This window comes from Bos indicus, chromosome 2 (assembly GCF_029378745.1).
Source record: "Bos indicus isolate NIAB-ARS_2022 breed Sahiwal x Tharparkar chromosome 2, NIAB-ARS_B.indTharparkar_mat_pri_1.0, whole genome shotgun sequence".
Lineage (NCBI taxonomy): Eukaryota > Metazoa > Chordata > Mammalia > Artiodactyla > Bovidae > Bos > Bos indicus.
The window spans coordinates 117,858,142-117,880,583 of record NC_091761.1 but is presented as its reverse complement, the minus strand read 5'-3'; the positions used below and the strand labels follow the sequence as shown (position 1 = coordinate 117,880,583).

The 22,442-nt window shown below is 37.7% G+C and overlaps 1 protein-coding gene across 16 annotated transcripts in view; it reads left to right on the top strand.

The window, feature by feature from the left end:
- The window catches only part of TRIP12 (thyroid hormone receptor interactor 12), a 151,165-nt gene that overhangs the window by 41,474 nt on the left and 87,249 nt on the right, over nt 1-22,442 (top strand). For 9 of the 16 annotated variants that reach the window (XM_070773376.1, XM_070773396.1, XM_070773391.1 and 6 more), the window contains exons 2-4: nt 2,618-2,764; nt 17,544-17,669; nt 18,521-19,323. In XM_070773376.1, coding sequence (XP_070629477.1) covers nt 2,667-2,764; nt 17,544-17,669; nt 18,521-19,323 — 1,027 coding nt within the window. In that variant the 5' untranslated portion in view covers nt 2,618-2,666. Of the gene's footprint in view, nt 1-2,617; nt 2,765-17,543; nt 17,670-18,520; nt 19,324-22,442 lie in introns of those variants that run through there. The other 7 variants (XM_070773421.1, XM_070773418.1, XM_070773412.1 and 4 more) reach the window with 2 other exon arrangements.

The following is a 22,442-nucleotide window of genomic DNA, read 5'->3' as shown; positions in this document are numbered from 1 at the left end:
ATTTGAGCCACCAGGGAAACCATACAAGGTCATACATTTTGTTGATACTGGAGTTAAGATCTGAACTCAGTCAGAGGCAGTTTGACACAAGAGCCCAACGTTTGTAATCAAATGACCTACCTTATTGCTTTCAAAGAATAGATAACAATTACTCCTTTCATCTCAGACCCAGTCCTCTTTCTCACAGTCAGTCAGTACCATCTTCAGGGGGATACGTTTCAAGATCTTCAGTAGATTCCTGAAGCCATAGATAGTAGAGTTCTGTATATCCTGTGTGTTTTTCTTATACTAATGGCTGGGGAGCATATATATAATGGACGCAGTAGATAGAGGGATGATTCACGTTCTGAGTGGGACAGACACGGATGGCATGTGGTTTCACCAGCTATTTGGAATTGAAAACTTTACTTTGAAAATTGTAACTGAAAAGTTTAATTAGCCTATTTCTATTGTATTCTTCAAGGTTTTAGACATATTTCATATCTAAATGCCATGTCTTAGTATAGTGTTTATTGATCCTACAGCAAACAGGATTATAGGATACACTTTTGGTTAAAAATTATTGGGTTCTATTTTTACTTAAAAGGAGCCTTTAAACAATAGTGTGTCACTGAAACGTAATGACATGATTTTCATGATAGAAACAGTGAAAGACAAGCTTTTAAAAGCAGTTTTGATTTTATATCATCAGATATGTGATGAACATGCTTTAATATTTGCAACATGAACTCTGTACTCAATGATACAACTGTTTGTATTGTATTTATAATATACAGACTTCTCCTTAAAAATAAAGGATGAAACTCCCCCCGCCAAAAAAAAAAAAGAAAATTGAAAACTAATTTTTAATTCAATATTTTTGTACCATGGCTGATCAGGTAGGTAACTGAAACCATGGAAAGTGAAACTGGTGATAAGGCCGGAGGGGAGGGGTTAAATTAACAATGTCTGTTTTATGAATTTATTTCTACCAATTTTTAATGTGTAAATAATACATAAACTTACATATGCAAACCTTCTAAATTTATGTGTACACATAGATGGAAATTATACTGTTTTTCCTGTAGCATATCTGGGAGAGACCTTTCCATCAGTTCATGTAAATTGAACTTTCCTCTTTCTTTTTTAATGTTTGCATAGTATTTTCTCTTTTTTTCTTGATAAAATTGAGAGTAATTCTATTAGTAATTTGAACCTTCTGACTAAAGTTTATTTAGTATATTAATTGGTGGTGTAATGTGTGATAGAGATAGCCGTTTTCTACTGAATTGGGTCAGTATGTGACTCAAAAGAAAACCCACTTTGCTGTTGCAGTGGATGGAAATCTCTTAAAATCCAGCAATAGATTGAGTTATGATTAATTTATTTTCCTTTTGGCACAATGCTTGTAATGTCATATGATTAGTCCTTCTGTTCCCGCCCCAATAAATAGAAGTTAACTAAAGAACTGTACTTGGAATTTGACTGGAGACTTAAAAATAGTGTCAGATTTGACTTATAAAAATTGCAGTTTTTTCTGTCTCTGTAGTAACTTTGACCTATTTTATCAGCTAAACTTATTTTCTTTGAGTATCAGCCTTTTCCCCTGTGTATTAGTTTCTTATAGAAAGATAAAAAGTTGAAACAAATTAAGAACTCTGTTTTGAACTAAATTGTTATTACACTTACTATGTTCACAAATTTCTTATTGCTAACATCTCCATGAGGTAGATGATAACTGATTTTGCAGAAGAGGTAAACAAATTTAGAGAGCAAGTTTCTTGACTGGAGTCAGAGCCAGCACAGCTGATGCTGAAATCCAGGTGATCTGGGGCCATTTCTCAGTTTACTGTACTTTAAGCTGCTTTTTCCTGGTTTCTCCATTAAGATATTACAACTTTGCCATTTCCTTTGTATTCGTGGTTTCATTTGGCCACAGCAGTACTGTGAAGTACCCATGGCATATATTGTTTCTATTCTGTGGCTGGGGAATCTGAGGCTAGAGGTTGTGGATTGTACAAAGGCAGACTCCTTTAAAACCTGTTCTGTGACACGACTTCAGCCAAGGTGTTATGACTTTAGATGCAATGCCCCTTTCTTTTACTAGAAATGTGGAAACAAAGATTTCTACTTGTGCTCTGTTTTTTTGTTTTTTTTTGAATTGGGAATTTCTTGGTCATTCCATGAGAAATACAAGTAGATTTTATCTGCTGGGTTCTGGACCTAATGCCTTGAATTTGATACAATCCTGACAGTTTATGGGGCTTCCCTGGTGGCTCAGATGGTAAAGACTCTGCAATGTGGAGAGACCTGGATTCGATCCCTGGGTTGGAAAGATCCCCTGGGGACCCACTCCAGTATTGTCAACCTACTCCAGTATTCTTGCCTGGAAAATCCCCATGGGCAGAGGAGCCTGGTGGGCTACAGTTCATGGGGTCACAAAGAATCGGACATGACTGAGCAACACTTTATGACACATTAATCGGGCAGACTTCAGAGGTTAAGATAGTGCAGCGTTGGTGAAGGCTGTCTGATCAAACTGTATTATATAGAGTTTCCTCTTTTATGGTTCCTTCATTTTTGATGTTGTATCATATATAGTTGACGTTTTTTTTTTTCTCTCTTTTTTCCCTTTTAGTGAATGGTAGTGTCTAGAAAGGGTATGTCCCTTCAAGAGAGAGGTGCCAATGTCCAACCGGCCTAATAACAATCCAGGGGGGTCACTGCGACGTTCACAGAGGAACACTGCCGGGGCCCAACCACAAGACGACTCGATAGGAGGAAGGTATGTATTTAATGGTAATTTGAAAAGAAACTGAGATTGAAGAAAGTTTTTTTAAAACCTCACTATATGGACCAGAGCTTAAATGGTTCACTGTAAATGGGAATTTCTTTTCTAATTTTTGAGCTAGGTAGCAGAAACCTGGAATTCAGAGCGATTATTTAATCATCCCTACACCCACCCCCAGGCTCAAAAAATAGTTCTCAGTCATTATCAAAACTTGAATCTCTGGGTTGTTAACATGTGGCACATCATGTTTTGTTGGCCCCTTTTCTTTCTCCTCACTGTCTTATACACAGGCTACAACATACCTTTCAGCCATTTGTGATCCCTTCCTTCATGTGTGTAGTGACTTGGTTTATTTACCTTATTTGAAAGGAACCTTCGTTTGTTTTAAGATCTTGAGTTTTGTTACCTAGCTTTTGAGTTTTTTCCCCATCTTATTTTTTGACAACACATGGATGCTGACAGGCTGGTGAGGTTGTCTGTTAGCACATCCATTCTTAGTGTTTGATGTTGAGTTGGTCTTTTTTAGCTGGAGTCGTTGTATAGGAGGTAATATGAAGAATCAGATACATTCTGCTGAATGTTGAATTCCATGTCTCATTTAGCTAAGTACTCTCATTTTATGCATAACATACTCAGATTTGCTTGGGCCTACTTTTCCAGTGCATGGACTCATCATAGATTAAAGTAGATTGTGGCTAAACTCTAATAAGATTACCTTATGCAACATTTTGAGGCATTATCATGTATATATTGTCTTGTTTAGTCACTAAGTCATGTCCAACTCTTAGTGACCCCGTGGACAGTAGCCCATCAGAATCCATGGAATTTCCCAGGCAATAGTGCTGGAGTGAGTTGCTATTTCCTTCTCCAGTATATTGCCTAGTAAAATATATATAAAATTTATATATAATTTATAAATATTTTATATATTTATAAAAGGTAAATGTCAAATGTAAAGAAGAAATTGAAGTATATCTTGCTCATGTCAGGCCATTTTAGTGGTTGAACATTTGGACATTGGGCTAGGACAGTTTGTGTGTAATTTTTGTCTCTTGTGAAATAGCTGTGTGTCCTTTGTTATATATCCTTCAGAAAACCTCAATTTTTTTTTTGTTTGTTTTAGTCCGTACAGTGAGGATACTTATTTTACAGGGTTACTAGTTAATTTCAGTATTATAGTATGTTAAACTTTTAGAACAGTGCTTAGTACAGAGTTTTGTTCTAAATTTTTTGCTTTTTTTACATTTAAAGCAGCATACTTTATTTATGCTGCTGATTAGAAAATAACACCCCCCATTACAAAAATGTTACATATTTTAGAGAACTTGGAAAATACAGGGAAGTATAAAGAAAAACATCATATTTTCACAGTCCACTTAGAATCACTGCTAACATTGACCCATTCCTCCATGTGCGTGCACGTGCATGGGCGTGTGCTAGGTGGTTCATTTGTGTCCAGCTTTTTTGAGCCCCTGGACCATAGCTCACCAGGCTCCTCTGTTTGTAATATTTCCCAGGCAAGAATACTGGAGTGGTTGCCATTTACTTCTCCAGGGGGATCTTCCCCACCCTAGGGATTGAAGCTACATCTCCTGTGTCTCCTGCATCGCAGACGGATTCTTTACCCGCTGAGCCATACTAGATGTGCATGCATACATATTAATTCTCAGGTTATGCTTAGGCTCTTGATATGATTGACAAACATTTTGCACTGTCACACAGTATATTACTTGTAAATCCAGTGATGTTTCAGCACCATTATCTTTTCTGCACGTCAGTAATAGGGAAAATTATTTAAATATCTCTTGTATTATGTATTTAAAAATGTGAGTGGAAAACAAATAGACACAGTTAATTCTAGTTGATTAAGATGCATTGGCTTTAATAGCTAAGTTGTGCTCAAGATTGAATTCAATTAGATGTGTAGAATGGATCTTTCCCTAAAGTTTATGTACTTTAAGCCAATGATGCATGCTCAATTGATGGAAAATAATGAAATTTAAGTTTCTTTGGTAAGGCAGAAACATGCCAAAATACGTAAAGCAAGGTGTAATTAAGAGTTTTTGTAAGACTTGAATCCTTCCTCCCTTTCAGTAATGCAGCCTCATTTCATCTCTCACGATTTCAACTTTTATGTCTTCAAGAAACATGTCCTGGCAAAAAATAGTCACAAAAGAGGGCATATTCACTTTTTTGAAGTCTAGTATCATATGTGTTGTTTTCCTGTCTTTAAAAATTTTTTAAAAACATGACTTTTAAAGTCTTCATGTCTAGTTGTGTGGTTAATACCATAATTTAGTAATATTGATTGTTCAGGTGTTTCCTGTTTTTATGGGGAGAAGTATAATTATGATCAGTACGTAGGAATTTGGAACTTCCGCCAAAAAGTCTTATCATTTTGGTTAATAATGCAAATGAGAATATATTTGCACATTGGAATCTCATTTTGCCATTTTAGCAAGGTTGATACTTTTGTTTGTGATAGATTGTCTGGACTGGAAGGGACCTCAAACCCCAGACTGACTTGTGAAGCCCCAATGGAGTGTGCTGTAGTACCCAATTATGTAACTTCTGAGAAACCTCTCCAGGGATGTTGGGGAGTGAGAGGATTGGCATTAATTGGGAGAGAGCAGTTGTAACTGTATTTCCATTCTTTTAACCTGATTCCTGTTGCCTACCTTTCCTAAGTAAAATACTACTACTATTGTGACTTTTGTTTCCAAAACACAGTGGCTTTGGTCTTGTGGATGTATTCACAGTGGTCCAGTGATTGAAATAGTGGCAATAATAAGAGCATCTACTCCAACAGATGTACATATTCTTTCACTTTGAGACTCACAGAAGCTGTGTGCTAGTAAATATGTAGTCCCTGTTTTATAAATGCTTGCTCAGCTTTACACAGCTGCTGTGTAGAGACAAGGCTTGATTCCTGACTGCTTCACTCTCCAGTCCGATTCTTTCTTTATGCCAGCTGTTCTTACTGCACAAACCACTTGATGCAGATGATGAAAGACTTAGAGGAGGGCATGAAGTACTTACAATTGAAGATTATTTAACTCTTTCAGTTTAGAATTTAAGTTTTTTCCCTCCTAGAATTTCTTAATTCATTCATTTTTTGATTTGCTCTGTTTCCTTCCCAACTTGGGTGAACGTGTCCTTTTTTGTGTAGCTTCATTTCTGTGACCACTTTGTCTTTTTCCCAAATCAGGTCACTTACCTTTTTTTTGCCTTAAGAAGAAAAGGTCTAGTTCATCCATAAGGTAAAATAAACTTGGATCTTTGGGATATATTTATTTTCTCTTGATTATTCCCTCTGTTGTTTTTCACCCATTCTTCATCTCTGTTCCTAATGAAACTAGATATCTTTCCCCTCTTCTGTTGTTTTTCTCTTCTCCCTTCTTCCATAATTTGTTGGGCTACCATTGATCTGTTCCTCTCTGTGTGTTCTCTTCCTTCTTCAGGAAATCCTTCACCTCTTCTGCTTGTGTGTGGGCTTGCTCTGAGAGATATTACCTAGCCTTCCCACTGCTAGCAGGCTCTCCCTCTCTCTTGGCCATTCATTAACATTTTCTTTAGCAATTTTTTTGTTTTTCTCAAATGTCAGTGGTAGGATTGAATTCAGTTTTATAGCAAGCTCAGTTAAGGTTGCTGTAGTGAAGGTTTGTTTGACTTTGTTATAAAAACACAGAATGATGAGAACAGAAAATTGGATGCTTCGGGAGAATTAAAGAATTAAGATAAATTTAATCCTTCTACCCAGAGATAATGGTGGTTCATATTTCTACTCTGTTTCTACTCCATGATTTGAATTATCCCTCATTTTTTGTCTGTAAAATACATTACTCCCATGCCTATCACATTTGAGTATGATTCTGATTTTATTGAGTCAGATTCCTACAATAGGTTCATAGGACCCAAGGATATGAATTAATTTGAAGACTTTTTTTTTTTTGGTGCTGCATGGCATGTGGGATCTTAGTTCCCCTACCAGGGATTGAGCCCATGTTCCCTGCATTGAAAGCACAGAGTCTTAACCACTGGACCACCAGGGAAGTCCCTGAAGACTTTTTTAACAGAATACTAAATTGTCTTTCAGAAAGATCGAATCACTTTGGTTTTTTTTTTTTCTTGTTTTGATTAAACCAGTTTATACTCCTAACACTTCGTGAGAATGCCTAGTTCTTCAAATCCTGGTCAAACAGCACAGCATTTTTAGTATAAGTTTGTGGGGAAAAGGGATTCCTTTGGTTAAAGTTACTGTTCTTTGGTTACCATAGAGTTGAAGGTCTTCCCCACATATTGGGCATTTTTATATATTTTGTGAGTTGTCTTAGTGTCCCTTTTCTCTCTTAATTTTGAGGATGTTTGTTCTTTTATTAGAACCCTTTATGAAAAGGGAATCAATCTACAGAGATGGGCTAGTATTTTTTATTACTTGTTCTAGTACTAATTTATGGTAGATTTTAAATTTAGGTAGTCAGGTATATCAGCTGTTTGTTTCTTTTCTTCCTTTGCTTTCTCCCAGAATAAAATTTTCTTCTCCGTTCTCAGTGTTTTTTTTTTTTAATGGTGTGAAAAAATGCCTGAATCCAATCCACTCCACCTTCACACTCCCATTACAAAATTTGTCTGCAGGGTTTTACTAGTTATTTATTACTGAGTAATATATTATGAGATCTAGAGGTTATTGTTTTCTGTTAACATTGCAAAGCAGGGAGTTTTTAAAGCCAGGGTTAATTTTATAGAAAGATATAGATTTGTATTAATATTTTGCTTAAAAAAATTATTTCAAAGGGTTGGGATACAGAAAAACACAAAAAAGAAAATAAATATCATCCAGAGATTAAGTCTGTTTTGATTTTTATCTGTCTTTATTTTGGTGGGGGGAATCTTAGTTCCCTGATCAGTTATTGAACCTGTGCCCCCTGCAATAGAAGCGAGGAGTCTTAACCACTGGACCTCTAGGGAATTCCCTGTCTTTAAAGCGCCATTTAGCATGTAGCTGATTACATTGTAAATACTTTTAGATCCTACTATTGTTTCCACTCAATATCCCAACATGAACATTTCCTCTTATCATTATGATTTTTGGCATTTGTTTACAAATGGTCACATGATTTGCTGACTCAATGTGCAGTATTTTCCACTATTAATTTTCCTTTTTTGGATAGTTAGATAATTGCAGTGGGAAAAGTTTTTGCTTGTGCTTCAGTTCAGTTCAGTTCAGTCACTCAGTGGTGTCTGACTCTTTGCCACCCCGTGAATTGCAGCACGCCAGCCCTCCCTGTCCATCACCAACTCCGGGAGTTCACCCACACTCACGTCCATCGAGTCAGTGATGCCATCCAGCCATCTCATCCTCTGTGGTCCCCTTCTCCTCCTGCCCCCAATCCCTCCCAGCATCAGAGTCTTTTCCAATGAGTCAACTCTTCACATGAGGTGGCCAAAGTACTGGAGTTTCAGCTTTAGCATCATTCCTTCCAAAGAAAACCCAGGGCTGATCTCCTTCAGAATGGACTGGTTGGATCTCCTTGCAGTCCAAGGGACTCTCAAGAGTCTTCTCCAACACCACAGTTCAAAAGCATCAATTCTTCGGCACTCAGCCTTCTTCACAGTCCAACTCTCACATTCATACATGACCACAGGAAAAACCATAGCCTTGACTAGACAGACCTTTGTTGGCAAAGTAATGTCTCTGCTTTTGAATATGCTATCTAGGTTGGTCATAACTTTCCTTCCAAGGAGTAAGCGTCTTTTAATTTCATGGCTACAGTCACCATCTTCAGTGATTTTGGAGCCCAGAAAAATAAAGTCAGCCACTGTTTCCCCATCTATTTCCCATGAAGTGATGGGACCGGATGCCATGATCTTCTTCTGACTGTTGAGCTTTAAGCCTACTTTTTCACTCTCCTCTTTCACTTTCATCAAGAGGCTTTTTAGTTCCCCTTCACTTTCTGCCATAAGGGTGGTGTCATCTGCATATCTGAGGTTATTGATATTTCTCCCAGCAATCTTGATTCCAGCTTGTGCCTCTTCCAGTCCAGAGTTTCTCATGATGTACTCTGCATATAAGTTAAACAAGTAGGGTGACAATATACAGCCTTGACGTACTCCTTTTCCTATTTGGAACCAGTCTGTTGTTCCATGTCCAGTTCTAACTGTTGCTTCCTGGCCTGCATACAGATTTCTCAAGAGGCAGGTCAGGTGGTCTGGTATTCCCATCTCTTTCGGAATTTTCCACAGTTTATTGTGATCCACACAGTCAAAGGCTTTGGCATAGTCAATAGCGCAGAAATAGATGTTTTTCTGGAACTCTCTTGCTTTTTAGATGTTTGCAATTTTGGTATCTCTCAAGGAATAGGTTCCAAGGAATGAAATTGCTTGGTCAAAGTGAGTTTTTTATAGTCAACTTATTTCACATAAATCTTTTGCCCTCCAATTTACTTACCACCATCAGGAAAAAAAGTGCATTTTCTCATCATTCTGTCAAGTGTTTGCCTTCTGGTTGCAAAGAACAGGTGTGAATTTAAAGTTGCCAGCTGCACGTCTCCTGCCTTATTTATGGAAGAAGATGGGCAGAGAAAAGCAAATGTATTAGAGTATGTGTGGTTCAAGTTCTGACTAGTTTCCATTCCTTAGTTTTTCAGATCTATGTTGAATCTTTTCTCTAGGCTTGATTCTTTAACTGTTTTGATTGTGGAGGTATGCATGCCTTATTTTAATAAAGCCTCTTTTTCTTTTTTGGCTTTAGAGTTTTAACAAGTCCTGCCTTAGTTATAAAAATGAGAGTAGAATAGCCTTTGTCACAAGCAGTTTCCAGCTCAGTAAGGGATATTGGCACGTAGGTGATTATTGAAGTCAGAGAAATATTTCTAGTAATGGCCTTATGGATGTGGGCTTTGAAGGCTGAGGAAGCACTTGTAAAACATAGGGTACACGTCAGCCACGTTTGTCTGTATTTCAAAAGTAGAGTCATTAGTTACTTCCAGAGTAGATTTTAGTTCTTTTCTGTTCTTCTTGGTACTTTGTTCATAAGTAGTAGGTGTTCAACAAAGACTAGTGTTGAAATAAGGAGATTTACTTCCTTGGCATTTGTAGGTGCAGAAGTGTCACTTTCTTTTATGGACATGGTCATCAAAAGGTGATTGCCTGGAGTGAAGGCAGAGTTAAAATAGGGCCCAGTTTAAATGGGTATGCTACAGGGATTATGCTGTGGTAACAAACAGCTCCTAAACATTAGGTTATCATCTAGCTGTTAGATTTGTTCATCCTGGGTTGCTTGCAGGCTCTGCTCCATGTGCACACTTTCAGGTATTTGGGTATCACTGCTCTGGTGGCAAGAGAAAGTGCTGAATTGCTTTCTGACTGTCCAAGGCTTCCCTAAAGTGATCCATTTCCACCCATGTTCCCTTGACCAGAGCAAGTTACATGGCAGCATGTAATTTCCAGGTGGTTTGGCAGGTATTATCCTACCGTCTGCCTGGAAAGAAAGTGGAATATTTGTAAACAGCACCTGTTAGCTATCAGAGCTGTTAAACATCTATACCAGACCGTTTATTTCCCTTAGTTCTGCTCAGTGCAGCATGCCCGTATAGTTGTGTGTTCTCTTCATTCTTCTCCCTGATTAACCAGTATGGATGCCTTTTTAAATATTCGTTTTTTGATGTTCCTTCCATCTTTTTTGGTCCTGACCTTTGCTCAGTCAGATGGAAGCTTCTTCATCTTTGGGAGGAGGGAGACATGTTAAAGGGAGACATGGTGTGATGTGAAAACGACTTTATTGTTTCTTATGATTAAATTGAAAACACTTCAAACAGTTTATACTAGAGTTGTCCAGGTAACTTGTCATGTACTCCTCTCAGTAAGGGCAAATCTTACAGCGTAATTATTCACTTTGAGTTTCACCAGCAGAAGTGCATGTGCACACACTCTTCCACTTCTTGGGCTGCTTTGGTAATGCTGAGAAGGCTGGTGTATCCCCTCAGGCCTTGGGCTGGGAGGCAAGACTGACAGTGTTGCGTTTAGCGTGGTTGTTATGGCCTCAAGAGGAACAGAGGCTACTTTTTTCTAGGTAGAGGTTATACACATTGGATTCTTTATTTCTTGGACCAATAGAGAAATATTTTATATATTGTGCAATTTTCCTTGCATTATAGATTATTTGCCTTTAACCATCAGGTGTGAAATTTTTTCCAGCTGTCACTTCTTTAAGTATACTGGAAGCCTATAAGCCATCAGCTGCCGTGGATTATTTCATATCTTCACTGACGGTTTACTCTGATTCTCCTGTCCCTCAGTATTGAAGGAATCTGATGTCCCTCACCACTTTTGGCAAATACTTTCTCAGTCTCAGAATGCTTTCCTAGAAGAGAAGAATGCTTTTCCTAGAAGAGTTATCAGTGCGACTAAACATATATATATACAAATGTTTCTTCAATAATTGAACAGCAAGTTATAATGTCATATGTGAAAGACTAGAGCAGGGCGTGGCAAACCCTCTGCAGTATTCTTGCCTGGAAAATCCCAGGGACAGAGGAGCCTGGCGGACTACAGTCCATGGGGTCGCAAAGAGTCAGACATGCAGCAACTTAGCACATGCAGTTGTGTCCAACACTTTGCAACCCCATAAACTGCAACACTGCAGGCCTCCCTGTCCATCACCAACTCCCGGAGTGTACCTAATTCATGTCCATTGAGTCAGTGATGCCATCCAACCGTCTCATCCTCTGTTGTCGCCTTCTCCTCCTGCAATCTTTCCCAACGTCAGGGTCTTTTCTAATGAGTCGGCTCTTCACATAAGGTGGCCAAAGTACTGGAGCATCAGCATCAGCCCTTCCAGTGAATATCAGGGTTGATTTCCTTTAGGATTGACTGGTTTGGTTGTTTTGGAGAAGCTCTTGAGAATCCCTTGGACTGCAAGGAGATCAAACCAGTCAATCCCACGGTATAGTGTGTATCATATAATGTAAAATATCTTTTCTTTGATGCCCCTCTAGTATCTTGAATTAGGAAGTATATAAAATGCTTGCCTACACAGTCTAGAAACATTGATACAATGTACGAGCATTTTACAAAGGTAAAAATAAACAAGTAGAAGGAAAACGGTTGATAACAAAGTACTTATTATCTCAGTAAGTAAATGCTTGGGTACTTGATGCAAGATGACACTATATTCAGATGCTTGCATCTGTATTTTTGTTGAATTTGACAACTGCTAACAACAGACTTCAATTCTGTAAGCAGCATTTTTATTATAAACTTTTCCAAACTGATGCATGGCTCTTGATAAAGCTGCCAAAAAAAAGAAAATACAATCTTGTTGATTGCCATTCATTCCTGGAAAGCTTCAAGTATGTAGTAAGTAAAGTCACTCAGTCGTGTCAGACTCTTTGCGACCCCATGGACTGTAGGCTACCAGGCTTCTCCATCCATGAGATTTTCCAGGCAAGAATACTGGAGTGGGTTGCCATTTCCTCCTCCAGGAGATCTTCCTGACCCAGGGATTGAACCCGGGTCTCCCACATTGTAGGCAGACGCTTTACCATCTAAGCCACCAGGGCATTACTAAGTATGTAGAGGACCATGCAAAACAAATCTAAGCTGAGAAATTAATTATAAGCCCATTTTTCCCTTAGGTCATGATATCTTCTACCTCTGGTGCTTAACTGCTAAAAATGCCAATAGCACCACTGTTCCTCAGATGTTTTGAAAATACTCCCTAGAAGAGGAACCACTGGTTTTTTTTCCCCTCTTTTTTAAAGACACTGTTTTGTTAAAATAAATAAGGAGTTCTATATTAGAGAATTTTTGGAGCTAGCATTTTGCCATAACTCAACATAGGAACATTGGTCAGACTACTTCTGTTTTGTGACTGAAATAGAAACTAGTACATTTTACAGGAGACATTAGTGAGTTTTTTGTTTAAAGTGTTTTGAATGAACTTTCCATCTTGATGATTGAAAATCAGAGGCTTATTTATAACATGCGTTTTATAGCATTATAAGCAAGCATTTAATTTATAGAAGATAAAACTAAATGTTATAATTGTGCATGTAAAACGTAAAGGCATAAAAATGTCTGTGTGTCTCTATGGACATACACACATTTGGAGGTGTAATTATATACCAAATCATTTCTGTTTGGTAACATATATGCTAGCACAGATAATAATTTCAAACAGAATCTGAGACCTGTAATACAAGGAATTAACTGCTGCTACTGCTGCTAAGTCGCTTCAGTCGTGTCTGACTCTGTGTGACCCCATAGACGGCAGCCCCCCAGGCTCCTCCGTCCGTGGGATTCTCCAGGCAGGAGTACTGGAGTGGGTGCCATTGCCAGCTGCTTGTAATGAGCCGCTTTGCTCGTTTTGCCTACGATTAGATTAGGAATGTGCTCTTTGCTCCCAGGTTTTGGCCCCTTTTAGACTGAACCAGAGTTGGTTTCTAATCTTCCAGGATACCAAAGATTTTACTCTAAAGCATAGAAAAGTAAAGTCTCTAGAAAACAATCACTAGAGTTTGCCGGAAAGTCACCATGAGGCATTTGAAACTTGGTTTCAAGTTAATCTTGAAAGCACACAACCAAGAGTTGATAATAGCATGCCCTTTTGCAGCATAGATTTCTTTAACCTGAATTTGCCCACATCCACTTGGAAATGATGTCAGTATGCTGTGGAAATCGTGTTGGTTCATAGGCAGTTTTTTCTGTAGTGTTAATATATGCACTTCAGTTGGGACAGACATTTCAATTAAGAGAGTAAGATTTGGACATATATGTCGCTCTTAAAAAATACATGGAAGTCGTGCAGAAATGAGTTAAAGAAATCATTTAGTGCAAGAAATAGCTGGTTCAGTGGTTTCCAGAACCACCACACTTTGCACTGCTTAACACTCTCAGGAAGCTCAAAACCATTTATTTACTCTCCTATATTTATAAAGAAGGAAAATGAGAAAAAGGAAGTCTTCCCCAGAATTATATTTTTAATTTTGTCAAAGCTGGTCCTAAAAGAAAATACCTTAAAAGAGAAAGTACAAAAATAAGACTCTAATGAGTGGACCATCTGTGATTATTGGTGCAAATGTTAGTAGAGGTTTAATCTTTATTAAAATTGATGATGGTTTTGTTAGGACTCTAACTGCAAAATAATAACATAGGTTTGAATGCTGTGTTTCTAATCATATTTTCACTATTAGTTTTAGTAGGTGATACTGCAGAGCATGAGGATTTTTTTTCCCCCCAGTAACATCCATAGGTTGAGAAGCTTCAGTCCCCACACCCATCCACCCACCCAACTATCTTGGATTCTAATTCACTAAAGGGCTCATTCTAGTGCTACTTAACAGTTTGTCCTGAATTTTACTGTCTTGCAAATTTGATTTATAGTAGGTATAAATTTTACAGATCTTAAAGAGATCATGCTTTTCAATAAAAATTAATATTAATCATAAACTTTGATAAATGAGGGAGTTGATAAAATGAGCTAACAGGCATCAAGACTCCGTTAGCACTGAATGCTGTTATATTCTCATTGGCTGTTCTAATTGGGCATTATTATTTTATGGAGATTTCTTTACAGTGTCTGAGCATTAACAATTTATAAATGGGCGTAATAAAATAGAGTCCCACTTTGGGAGGGCACACATTGTTACTTATGGTAACCATCTGGTTGCCTACTCCTCTTGTGGTAAGCCATGGACCAGATCCAGCCTGCTGCCTGCTTTTGTAAATAAAAATTTGGTTAGAACATAGCCATGCCCATTTGTTTATATGTTATTTATACCTGCTTCTGTGACACGTAGTACCACCACAAAACTGGAAGTATTTACTACCTTTTACAGAAAATGTATTGAGACCATGCTGAACAATAGTCAGAGGGTCGTCCCTGGTGGCTCAGCAGTAAAGAATCTGCCTGCAGTGCAGGAGATGAGGGTTTGATTCCTGAGGCTGTGGAGAATCCTTGGAGAAGGGAATGGCAGCCCTCTCCAGTATTCTTGCCTGGGAAATCTCATGGACAGAGGAATCTGGCAGGCTGCAGTTCATGGGGTCACAAGAATCGGGACACAACCAAGCAGCTGAACCATCACCACCAAAGAATGGTCAGAAAGACATAAAGATCACTATTTTGTAATATTTAAAAAAATTTTTTTCACCAGGCCTCAGTGAGAATATCACACCTAAAATAATTTTAGGAAAGTTATTAATCCAATAAGATCAGTATGGGATTGAAGCCAGTTTTGTGAGCCTCACTTTCTTGAATGATTGGACACATTTTCTTTCTTTTTCTCCTCCTCTCCCTTCTTTCCCCTTCCTCTTTCATACACATTGAGACTGCCTGCTATATTCTTTAGTTCCTTGATGATGAATAAGGACGTGAAAACTGCAGGAGTGGGTTTGGGTGGCTATAAGTTTCAATATGTTTTAAAACCAGAGAATGATTTATTTGGGTGGAGGAAAGGAAGACTGCTACCTCTACTGTGTGATCAGCGTAGGTTAATGTTGGTCAGTTTCTGTTGACAAAGAGAGTTACTGATACTTAGGAATATATTGTGTCTTTTTTTTTTCTTTCTGGGATTGACATTTAAATACTTAACTACTTGAACATTGTCACAAAGTTGTCTAGCTTTGAACTGATAAGATTTTCTTTTAATATGATCTTAAAATTTTCAAGGGATATTTAAATTTTACTGTGACATGAATTAGAAATTGTGATTCATTTAAAAGATACAGCAAACTTTAAAAAAAATAAGAATGTAGAGAACCTGAATGACATAATTTATAAATATTATTCCATGGATAGTAAATTGTATTCCATGGATAGTAAATTGTATACCTGAAAACAATATTTTACTTTCCTTTTTAAAAAGTAACTATGAAGTGATTTGAGAATTTGCTCAATCTTAACTCCTTTAAAAAAGAGTTGTTGTTCAGTTGCTAAGTTGTAACTGTTTGTTTGGGACCCCGTAAACTGAGCAAGCCAGGCTTCCCTGTCTTTCACTATTTCCTGGGGTTTGCTCAGACTGGTGTCCATTGAGTCGGTGATGCCATCCAATCATCTCATTCTCTGTTGTCCCCTTCTCCTCCTTCCCTCAATCTTTGCCAGCATCAGGGTCTTTTCCAGTGAGTTGATTCTTCACATCAGGTGGCTAAACTATTAGAACTCTCATATCTGAAACTAGAAATGAAACAAAAACAAAAGCAACTTTTGGAAACTAAATCTCTTGGTAAGAAACTCATGGGATAAAGCAAAATATCAGTCTGCCAGTGTAAGAATATCTAGGAAAAATAAAGACTAAATTACAATATATAAAATTCTACACGGTTCAGCTTGGATACACTCAGAAAATACAACAAATACCCTGGAAGGAAAAATCATCAAAGACTAAGATACATGAAAGCCTATAGATTACTGTAGTTATTCAGTAGTTGATCCAGTTAAATGTTTAGAGAATACTATTGTGTTACGGATTAGAACCTTAAAAATGAAAATAATAGTATGAACCTGAGAAATATTCACTGAGAAGCTAATGTCATATCTTCTTTCAAGAATCCAGTATTGAGTTCTTCTTCAAAAATGAAAGAAAACAAAGACACTGAGACTAGAAACCTTAGATCAACTTTTTGAAGAGATGATGGAACATATATGATACATTGAGAACTGTATGGCATCCTGGTACATTTAGATGGAGTTGTCATATGAGGTGTTGAGTGACTTATTTCTAATTCCTTTGAGATCATGTTCAAAATGAGACTTGAAAAAAATTTTTTAAACAAAATAAACAGCTTTAGTATTAATGAAACTTTGTTGCCCTCATTAGAATATGCTCTTTTATGTTATTTACATGAAGGATGGATCTTGGCCATGAATTACATAAGTTGAATCTATTAACCTTAATATTTCTCCTCTGAAACACCAGCTTTTCAAGGGTGTATATTCATGCATGCTTCTTTTGCTTGTGTAAATCTCATGTGACCTTTGCCAGAGGTTAAGAAATCTTAACAACTGAAAAGTTTCTTCATATCCCTCAAACTTGCTCTTAAAATAGTGCAGCATCAGGATTTGAATTATTATAAATATAACCTAACCATGTATCAGTGGTACAATTGTTATGAATGTGTTTGGAATATTTTGTGGCAAATTCTGTATCTCTAGGACTTGGTTTTGGTGTACTTTATACTAGTTAGTGCTTTAAATTCATAGTAAATATCACCATTGATTTCATGTAAGCTTGTTAACTGTTTTTAGTGCTTTTAATGATTTTATGTATAAAATCAGTTTGAGAATTGACTCTTATCTGCTTCTGCATTTATTGTGCGAACCTGAATTACAGTGTACAAATTGGTGATCAGTATAATTGTAGGGATCACAAATTGCATTTTCTGTAAACCCTTTAAGCTATTATAGTTACATTGTCTATTAAAGGAGTGTTTAGATCTAAAGCCTAGGTTTGTGTTTTGCAAAAATTGGACATATTTGAATATCTTAATTGCTGAAAATTCATTATTACTTAAGCAACTGTAATATTGCTATATGATATTAAGCAACTGGTTATAAAAAAATCTTAACTCTTGAGTATTGAGGGGATTGGTTCTAAGAGGTAATTTCTTTGGCCAGATTATTTGATAGAATAATTGATTATAGAAATATTTGGGAAAAGGATAGGATCAATAATGAATTGGGAGGCTTTTTTTGTTTTTATGAAAAAATATTTCACTTTCAGTGTGTATTTGCATCTCCTTTTCCTGATAGATTTCTGTTTTGGTTTTCTGCTGACAGGTCACATTTAGGGCAGGCAAAACATAAGGGATATAGCCCTCCTGAGAGTAGAAAATCTAATTCTAAGGCACCCAAAGTGCAGTCTAATACTACTTCTGAACTGTCAAGGGGACACCTTTCTAAAAGGTAAAACTTCACATTGCTTATCCATTTTTCAAGGCAGAGTTATTTGCATTTGAATCATTGCCTAATATTAAAACATACCAGGGTATGCCAAAATGTTGTGATATGTGTTTTCGTCATTCTGTGGGTATAACTTTTAGGAGGAACGGTGTATATCACCTCTGCAGTGATGTCAATGCAACATCCCTTAGGCAGTGCTTTTATTCTCCTTGATCAGAGACCTGCAGGTTTCTCCCTTTGCCTGAGTTTCTCCTTTTGCTTGACACACCATTACAGGCATCTGCAGTGCCATTTTAAAATCCATTTTTCTTGGGTTTTTTTATTGTCAGAGCCATAGGTCAGTGATTTAAGATCTAATTGATAGGAGTCTTTAGAAAAGAATATAGCTGTAAATATTTGATACCACAGTAAAAAACTTTTTAACCTTCATTTTATAAATGTGTATGTTAATGCTTATTTACTTTAAGCTGTCACAAGTTGCGCTTGTAAACAGTATCAAGATTTTAGTTTAAACTGGTTCTGAACTACTAAAAAAGCATCATTTTTTTGGTAATCCTAATTTTTGTGTTGTGATTAGGAGTATTGGTGTCAGTCATCTTTGGGCTAAAGAATGAACCTGATTTTTTGATATTTTACCCTCTAAAGTTTCTCCCTGTCTGCCCCCCGCCCTTTATTTTTTTGCAGTGTTGAACCATTTGTAAGCCTGTGTTTGTTTAGTTACTGGACTTACCAGGAATACGTTAGCACTTAAAAAAAATCTTATTTCCATCGACTTGAGAAATTAATGTAAGTGTATTAGGACAGGTTTTATGATGATGGGCTGATACTAACTCTTTTCTTATCTAACCTCTTAGAAGCTGCAGTTCGTCATCTGTTGTCATAGTCCCACAACCAGAGGATCCAGACAGAGCCAATACTTCAGAAAAGCAGAAAACGGGGCAGGTGCCTAAGAAAGACAATTCTCGAGGAGTGAAACGCAGTGCTAGTCCAGACTACAACAGGACCAATTCTCCTAGCTCTGCCAAAAAACCCAAAGCACTTCAGCATACTGAATCTCCCTCGGAAACGAGTAAGCCACATAGTAAGTCAAAGAAGAGACACTTAGACCAGGAGCCACAACTGAAATCTGCACCGTCTCCATCCACGAGCAAGGCTCATACCAGAAAGAGTGGGGCCGCTGCTGGTTCGCGGAGTCAGAAAAGAAAGAGGACAGAGAGTTCTTGTATAAAGAGTGCTTCTGTGTCTGAAGCCACTGGTGCCGAAGAGAGATCTGCAAAACCTACCAAGCTGGCTTCAAAATCGGCCGCCTCAGCCAAAGCTGGGTGTAGCACCATCACCGACTCGTCATCCGCTGCCTCGACCTCCTCCTCGTCCTCTGCCGTCGCCTCGGCCTCCTCTGCTGTTCCACCAGGTGCCAGGGTGAAACAAGGAAAAGACCAGAACAAGGCCAGGCGTTCCCGCTCAGCATCCAGTCCCAGCCCCAGAAGAAGCAGCAGGGAAAAGGAACAGAGTAAAACTGGTGGCTCTTCAAAATTCGATTGGGCTGCTCGCTTCAGCCCTAAAGTTAGCCTTCCTAAAACAAAACTGTCTCTTCCAGGGTCTTCTAAGTCAGAAACATCCAAACCTGGACCTTCTGGATTACAGGCCAAATTAGCAAGTAAGTTTACTGGAAAGGTTTTTTTATTAAAGAAAATTTCCTTTGGTTTGTCAGGTTTTCAAGTTGGGCAGTCCGAGGCAGTTTTAGATTTATTACTGTACTTGTGTCTGTACATAACAGTGTCTAATAATTGATTTACCCCATTTGGTTTTATGGAGATGGATAAGGAATGCTACCACCTTATTAGTAAATTGTCATATTTTAGTGTTTGTATCTTTATCTTTGCAGTGTTTGCTGCTTATTTTCTAATGTCAGAGTAGGACAGCAAGTTGGTTTTTCTCCTTTAACCAGAAACATAACTGCTAGTTACGAGGTGGTTATGACCACAGTTGGAGATCAAACATTCCGTTTTGGTATTGTACATTCTTGATGTGTGGAAACTCTGAGCTACTTTATTAGAATATAAATGTACCTTAGTTTTAAACCTCATTCATAGGTAATATTTTATGGCCTTTAAGGAGCTTAGTTTAAAAATGAATACCTCAAAAAAAAACAAAGCACTGGGCTATGGCTCCTAGGTAAATGGGGGAGAATTTTGCCTTCTTGAAGCGTATAGTGGAGTAGAAAAAACTAATAATGTTTGACAATAATACATCCAAGCAAAGAAACTACATAAGAGAAAGGTATCTTGAGACACTTCTTTCTCTCTTTTTTTTTTTTTAAAAAGAAAAGATAAACTTCAGGAAGCCAGATGTTCATTTCATTAGAACTGATTAGAAATGATAGGGACCCTCTTCAATTACAATTACTATAATGCTGAAGTGCCTTTTTTTTTTCCCCCCCCTATTTTGAGAAATCTAAAAGGCACAAATACAGAGAATAATACGACACTTATCTATGGTTTTTAAAGCATTTAGTTTTTGTAATATTGAACCTGGAAGCTTGTTTTGACCATCTTTTTTCCTTTTGAGCCCTCTTGGAAAATTTCAGATCCATGTTTTGATATGCATAGACCATTTTTTGGTTTTTGGAAGATTTTATACCGTGTCTACTGTTGTTGTCAAAGTATCAGTCATATTGAATCCGCCTAACCTAGTGTTGAGTCCACACTGTTAGCTCTGTATAGTTGAATCCTGCAGTCAATAAACTGTTAATTCAGTTGATTCAGTATTAGTGAAACTTTGGCCAGAATACTAGTAGACACTATTTTAAAATTTTATGTTTAATCTGTATCATAGGGTTATTTGAAGGTAACCTCTTTCACTCCTAGGTCGTAAAAACTGTTCTATGTGGTATTTTAAATATGCAGTGTGTGCGTGCATGCTTAGTAGCTCAAATTGTGTCCCACTCTGCAACCGCATGGACTGTAACCAGCCAGGCTCCTCTATCTTTGGGATTCTCCAGGCAAGAATACTGCACTGGGTTTCCTCCTCCAGGGAATCTTCCTGAACTAGGGATTGAACCCTTGTCTCCTGCATTTGCAGGCAGATTCTTTACCACTGAACTATTTGAATTTGAATTTAAATATTGGTTGAAGATTAGGATCTGTATCTTAAAGTCAGAAGGAAATGAAAGGTTCAATAAAAAGGGACAGCTGTTTGTCCACTGGTTCTGACAAGGCTTTCTTGAGAATTGAAGTTATTTATCTCCACCTTTATACCTATTCTTGTGTCTGCTTTTTTTTTATTATTTTTTATTTATTTTTATCTGCAGTGGATCCTCGTTGCCGTGCATGGGTTTACTCTAGTTGCAACAGGTTGGGGGGCTACTCTTCAGTTGCCGTGTGTGGTCTTGTCACTGCAGTGGCTCTTTTGTTGCAGGGCACAGGCTCTAGGCCATGTGGGCTCAGTATGGTGCAGGGGCTTAGTTGCTCTCGGCAGCGTGTGGGATCCTCCTGGACCAAGGATCCAGCCCACGTCTTCTGCATTGGCAGGCAGATTCTCAGTCACTGGACCACAAGGGAAGTCCCTTCTGTCAGTGGCTGACCAGCCAGATTCCCTTGGTTGTGAGGTTGCTCTCAAACAGAAAGCCCCGATGTGTTGATGTTGCCACTGCCATAATGAAACCAAGCCCAGATATGCTGCTGTACTCACTGCACATGATCACATCTGACGGAGTAGTTTTTAAAACTCACTTCATAATTGTTTTTCTTATATTCAGAAAATCTGTGTGTGTTCTGTGGTCACTAATATCACTTTCCCATTTTTATTGCCACTATCCTACTTCTAAGCTCTAATTATAGCCTAAGCTGTTGAAACAAGAGACGGGAACCAGCATTTGTTTCGCATTAAAAGTGCCAAGGATTTTACAAATGCAGTCTCATTTAATTTTCAGAAAAATTGGTGCTTGTTAATAGTTACTAAGGAAATTTATTCCAGGGAGGTGAAATAACTTGCCATAGTAACATATCTCCTAAGTGACAAGAGTTAGGATTTGAAGATAGGGGTATGTATGCCTATGAAACCTTTGTTTCCTTTGCTGTGTCACTTATTTTTTACCCATCGTTCTTTGTGTTTTGCTCTTGCAACCTGTTTGGATCATTAAGAGATGTTAATAATCCAAATAGGCTCTCCCAGAGGAGATGAACTTTTATTTGATCCTTCTTTACTAGTATCGATTCATCTTTGGGAATGAATAATACTGGTTGACCCAGAGATTCACATTATAGCATTAACTGCATGTTGGCTTCTTTACAAGTATTAAGTGAAAAATATTTCAAGATGAAATAATACCAAATATTTAAAGTGCTTCGTAGTGCCTGACAACTTTATAGTACTTATGTACTATAAACGCTGTGCTATGTCTCTTCACATATATATTCGTTTGTCAAATAACTGTTGTGCCTATTTTACAATGAAAAGGTTACCAACTTTCTCAGACACCAGTTTATGTGTATAGTACGTAAACAACGTGGATCATCTCATTTACCTGTGCTGTGTGTCAGGTAGTAATAGTCCCATCTTACAGACAAAGAGATTCAGGGTCAGTTCGATCAAGTTACCTGTCCAGGGTCACAGAACTACGAAGTGATAGAGCTAAGAGTCAAACCCAGGTCATGTGATTCCACAAAGTAGTTTAGGGTGAGATTAGGGTGCGGAGAACTGATAGATTGGATGAGCTCAATATAGACAGGCTTCCTGGAGTCATCGGGGCAGGGGGAGTTTTAACATGATTAAATG